At 33.6% G+C, this 5,240-nt stretch overlaps 1 protein-coding gene across 1 annotated transcript; it reads right to left on the bottom strand.

The window, feature by feature from the left end:
• Positions 1-1,268: 1,268 nt before the first annotated feature.
• Positions 1,269-4,693, bottom strand: LOC146913446 (uncharacterized). Its single transcript, XM_085716684.1, has one exon. It carries the CDS (start codon positions 4,619-4,621, stop codon positions 1,454-1,456), a length of 3,168 nt encoding a protein of 1,055 aa, XP_085572810.1. The 5' UTR covers positions 4,622-4,693; the 3' UTR covers positions 1,269-1,453.
• Positions 4,694-5,240: the final 547 nt, after the last annotated feature.

The following is a 5,240-nucleotide window of genomic DNA, read 5'->3' as shown; positions in this document are numbered from 1 at the left end:
CTACTTGCCTCTCTTTTTGCCAATGAATTCAAGAGTAGTTTGAATAAATATTAATACGGATTTTAGACAAGTTTAAAGTTGTTTTGTTTCACTGGAGGAGGTAATACTATTCGATTCGGTGTCAGAAACTTAATGTAAATATTAACATGTCCATGTTGAATCTTGATTCATCATATTGTCTAAGTCAAATTGCTTTCGTTAGACCAAATACATAGTGATTGAAAACTTTAATATTAATTGAATAATTTAGTTTAAAAACATTTTGAGATGGGGAACATTTCTACTTGATTATTATTAAGGTGGTCCCATATATCTTGTTTTACATTTACATTGACTTGTAAGTCTTCTTCCAATGTGGAAAAGTTGCAATAATTGCAGGTTAGTTTGTTTTTTCATCTCAAAATATCTTTCATTTGATCTCTCCCTCTAGGTTATCTTCTTGATAGTACGTATGAAAAGGAAAAAACTTCCACAAGTCGTTGTCATCATCATAATCCTTCCACATATAGATGAATGCATAAAAAAAATGATAATTAGGACTTTTTTGACAAAGATATTTTGTTTTACATAATTGACAGGGATATTTTTTTTTTAAGAGAAATTGGCAATTGACTATAATTGAGAAGCTTGAAAATGACAATTCAATCTTGTATTTTTTATGAAATCACCACAAAATAGTGAACATCAATTCATTTACTACATAAAAAAAAAAAGTTAACACCGGTATCAAGGTTTTAAAATAACGGTACGTTACCGAGAAAAAGGCCGCGACAAAAAGGTCTAGGTAGTCGACGTTACCGTTTTTCACCGTTATTACTGAGTGAAGAAAAATCACGACAAAACACCGTTACAACTGCGGAAAAACACCGTTACGACCGAAAAAAATGTCGTTCATAACAATAGACATAGAATCCAGATATCTTTTTCAATTGAGATAGATGAAAATCATATTTTTAGCACATATTTGATCATAAATTACATAATATTATCTCGTTATCTAGTTTAGAACTCCAAATATATCTCTAGTTTAAGATATTTACGTTAGTATCATTATTTAAGCGTTATGCAATGTTCTGATTAATTCACACCACGACAACCGCAATCGATATCGCAACACTCGTAACAGCCGAAATCGTGAAAGCCTGTACGCAACCGCGACCGTTATTTAAAATCTTGACCGGTGTAATCTGAATATTATATTTTATAGATTTTAGATGAAAAGTGAATTCTAGCTACATACATAAAATCTCCAACTACAAGCATATAGAAAAAACTTGCAATTTTATTAAATAAAAGCACACAATACATTTAGAATACAAACTTACAACCCAAGATCAAACAAGTTTGATAAAACAAAAGATACCAGATTGTTAAACTCACATCAAAACTTATTTTAAACATAAAATAAAAACTACCACACAATAGAGAAAATTAAATAACTACAACAATAAAACTAAGACATTTGTACCATCTGACTCATGGCTGAACCATTGTTCCTCCTCAATCTTGTTCTCCTTTTCACTCTTCTCTTAGGCTGACCACCAAATATCATCACAAGCCATCTAGGTTTTCCAATTAAAAATGCAATGTATCCAAGGCCTATTCCAATCACAAATCCACATCCATATCCAACCGCCACCGGTTTCCATCCAAATCCAAATTTCTCTTCACTCCAAAAGATGCTGTTCGGTGAAGGTGGAGGGTGTTGTACAGGTCTACAATTTTTTGACAAGGGAAATCCACATAACCTTGAGTTTCCTTCATATGAATCATTTGAAAATGTACTGAGATGAGGTCCTTGAGGTATTTCTCCCACAAGATTGTTATTGGAAAGGTTTAAGACTTCAAGAAAATCCAAATTGGATAATTCTTTAGGAATCACACCGGTTAACATATTTGAGGAAAGATCCAAAGATTCCAAGTTTGTCAAGTTTCCTATGGATTGGGGCATATGTCCGGTGAGTGTGTTATGAGAAAGGTTAAGCCCTATGAGTGCATGAAGCTCTCCAATAGTATTTGGAATCTCTCCTGAAAATTTGTTTCTTGACAAATCAATACTTACAAAGAGTTTTGAAATTTTCACCAATGCCATATTGGTTCCTTTCATTGTCACAGTCATAGAATCATAGTACTCAACACCATAGGAAACACCACGATGAATTCTTGTAGTAATCATGTCCTTTTCCATATATGACAAACTCACATCCTCCTTAACTTGAGTACCATTCATCATGGCTTTGAAATTGTTTAAATAGGCTCTTGGTAGCGGACCACTAAAGTTATTTCCTGAGATATCAAAAACAACTAAACTGGTAAATGGATGCTTGATCTTTAAATTGGAAATGGAACCATCTAACTTATTGTCTCGTAAAACCAACACTTTCAAATACTGAAGAGTTTGAAGCCAATTAGGAAAATTGCCTTCTATTTTGTTGCTGGCAAGGTTTAGAATCTTCAAGTGTTTGCAATGGGACAAAGATTTAGGCAAGTGACCTTCTAGTTGGTTTCCATAGAGATTTAGAGTGTGAAGCTCACTTTCCTTTGAAAAGTTACTTGGCAAAGTGCCATAAAATGTGTTCATTTGTAGATCCAAAATTCCAAGGGATGATAAATTAGCAAGACATTGTGGAATGGTGCCAGTCAAATTGTTGTTTCTCAGCTTGAGAAATTCAAGTGAACTCAAATTGCAAACTGAAAAAGGGATGTTACCATGCAGTAAATTAAAACTAAGATCAAGGCCTTTAAGACCGCCACTTTCCCCTGCAATTTGAATCAATTGATCTATTGACGTGAACAAGTTTTGAGAGAGGTCCAAAAACATCAACGAAAATATTTCGCGTAACCAATTAGGCATTCTTCCATTAAGTTTGTTGTTGGAAAGATCAAGAGATTGCAAATTCGGGAATTCTCCTTCTAGTTTAGAAAATTCAATCAAATTGACAGCAGACAATTCCAATTGGCTTAAGGAAGGAAACCTATGGCTGACATTGGATTCAAAGTTTAGTGACAATTGACTATTGTGTGAAAGGGATAAGTATAACAGACGTGTAAGTTTGGAGAAGAGTTGAAAATTTACGACACCGCTCAAGTTGTTTGATGATAGATATAGTGTAGTTAGGTTTTCAAGGTTAAAAATGGATTCTGGAATATTTCCTTGTAGCCGGTTGTTCCATAGATCCAGGATCTCTAAGGAATGTGATGAGATTTCGTCGATATGCCCTGTAAGTCGATTATTTTGTAGATACAAATATTGCAAAGACGGCAAGGATAAACACCATGGAGGAATTGTTCCATTTAGCAAGTTGTCATTTAAACTCAAATCAGTTAGCTTTTGGAACCCTATAATCTTGTCGGGTAGGAGACCCTCTAATTTATTATAAGAAGAATCTAATTTAACAAGCTGAGTCAAGCTAAGTAATGAAGATGGAATTTGTCCTTCGAAATTATTTGAATTTAGACGGATTTCTTGCAGTTTGGTCATCCCACCAAACACATTAGGGATTTGACTGCTAAATGAATTGTATGAAAGATCCAAGTAAATAAGATGTTGAAGGTTGAAAAGGGATGTTGGTATCTCACCTCCAAATTTGTTTCCATGCAAATCTAATTCTTGAAATTTGTTTAACATCTGAAATGCATTGGGAATTTGACCACTGAGTTCGTTGTTATCAAGATACAAGAAAGTTAGACGTGGAAGTGTTAAAAGTGAGGATGGGATTGAACCGTATAGGTGGTTATATGAGAGAGTTAGAGACGTAAGATTTGCGAGGTTTGAAAAAGACGAAGGAATTGGACCTTTGAATTGACAATCCGAGAGATCCAAGATTGTAAGAGAACTGCTGCAACTCAATTCATGAAGTTGGCCGTGAAGTTCATAATTTAATGACAAATCTAAATCTTGAATACCTGACAAACATAGAAAGTTATTTGTGAGGTTTCCTCTTAGTCCTGTTGATACAAGATTAAGAGTAACCAAAGAGGATGATTTATTGAAGAGAAAATGAATGAAGCTTGGTCTTATTGACGACAAATCATTGGAATCCAAAAATAACTCCCTTAAGTTTGTTGAATTTAGCACAAACCTCTTTAAGGTCATCTTTTTCCAAACTAACTCATCATTGTCAGAGAGATGAAGTGATTCTAATTTGGAAAGGTGTGAGATTTGAGGTGGAACTACTCCTTGAAATGTAGAATCAGATAAGTCGAGATGTGCAAGACTCAAAAATCCACCAAACTTAGAATGAAAATGAGACCCAAAGAAATTATTGTGGGAAAGGTTGAGTGATTGGAGATGAGCAAGACGGAAAAGGGTACTATTAGGATTGATTATACCTTCAAGGCCTTCACAACCAAGATTGAGGTCAATCACGTGCCCTGAGATGGTGTCACACGTGACACCATGCCATGAGCAGCAATCAATCTCATTTTTCCATGTTGTTGTTTTCATAAGAGGTTCATCACAAGAATAATCATTGGTATTTATAGTGAAGGAGGACTTAAACTGAAGCAAAGCATAGTTTTCTTCTTGATGACATAAAGAAGAAGTGAATGATGGAAAGTGAAAGAGCAAAAGATGTAAAGAGAGAAGCAACCACACCATGGATGATTGATTTTGCTTCATCAATGCAATGTAGATTTTGTGGAAATTGTTAATGGTTTAACTGAAAGAAAAAGTAATTATGTAAATGTGCATGAAATGGTATGGAACGTGAAATAAATATTTATAGCCAAATACAATTTTTTTTTCTAGGCAAAATTTAGTTTTGGAAGTCTTTGCTTGGTGGACACGGGAAACAAATTATGTAAAGGTGATGGATGACTAATGATAATGCCCTCATTTTCATTCAAAATAATTGTTGATATTTGTATTGGAATCTAATGTTTGGAAAATGTATATCCAGCTAAACTATTTTTGGATTGATCCTAAATTCAATGAACGTATTACATACTTCAATTGACACAAATTTATTATTAAGAATTTTTAGAGGGGTATTCATTGAACGTATTACATATCATATCATGTCTTTCTATTATGACTATCAAACAGACCCTGAGAATATAAATTTATCAAATACACGAAGGTTTTATAAATTACAAAGCTTCTTTTGTAAAAAGAAAAAAAGAAACTTCAATAATTTAGATGCTAAACAATACTTTCCTAAACAAAAGTCAGATACACATTTATAGTATTATTTGACTTCACATGATTTAGATGCAAAATCCTTTTTCATTCTGGTGTA

Source organism: Medicago sativa, chromosome 6 (assembly GCF_051527215.1).
Source record: "Medicago sativa cultivar Bolivia chromosome 6, Bolivia_mono, whole genome shotgun sequence".
NCBI lineage: Eukaryota > Viridiplantae > Streptophyta > Magnoliopsida > Fabales > Fabaceae > Medicago > Medicago sativa.
Note: the sequence above shows the minus strand (reverse complement) of the source record. Positions and strands in the feature narration are given on the sequence as shown.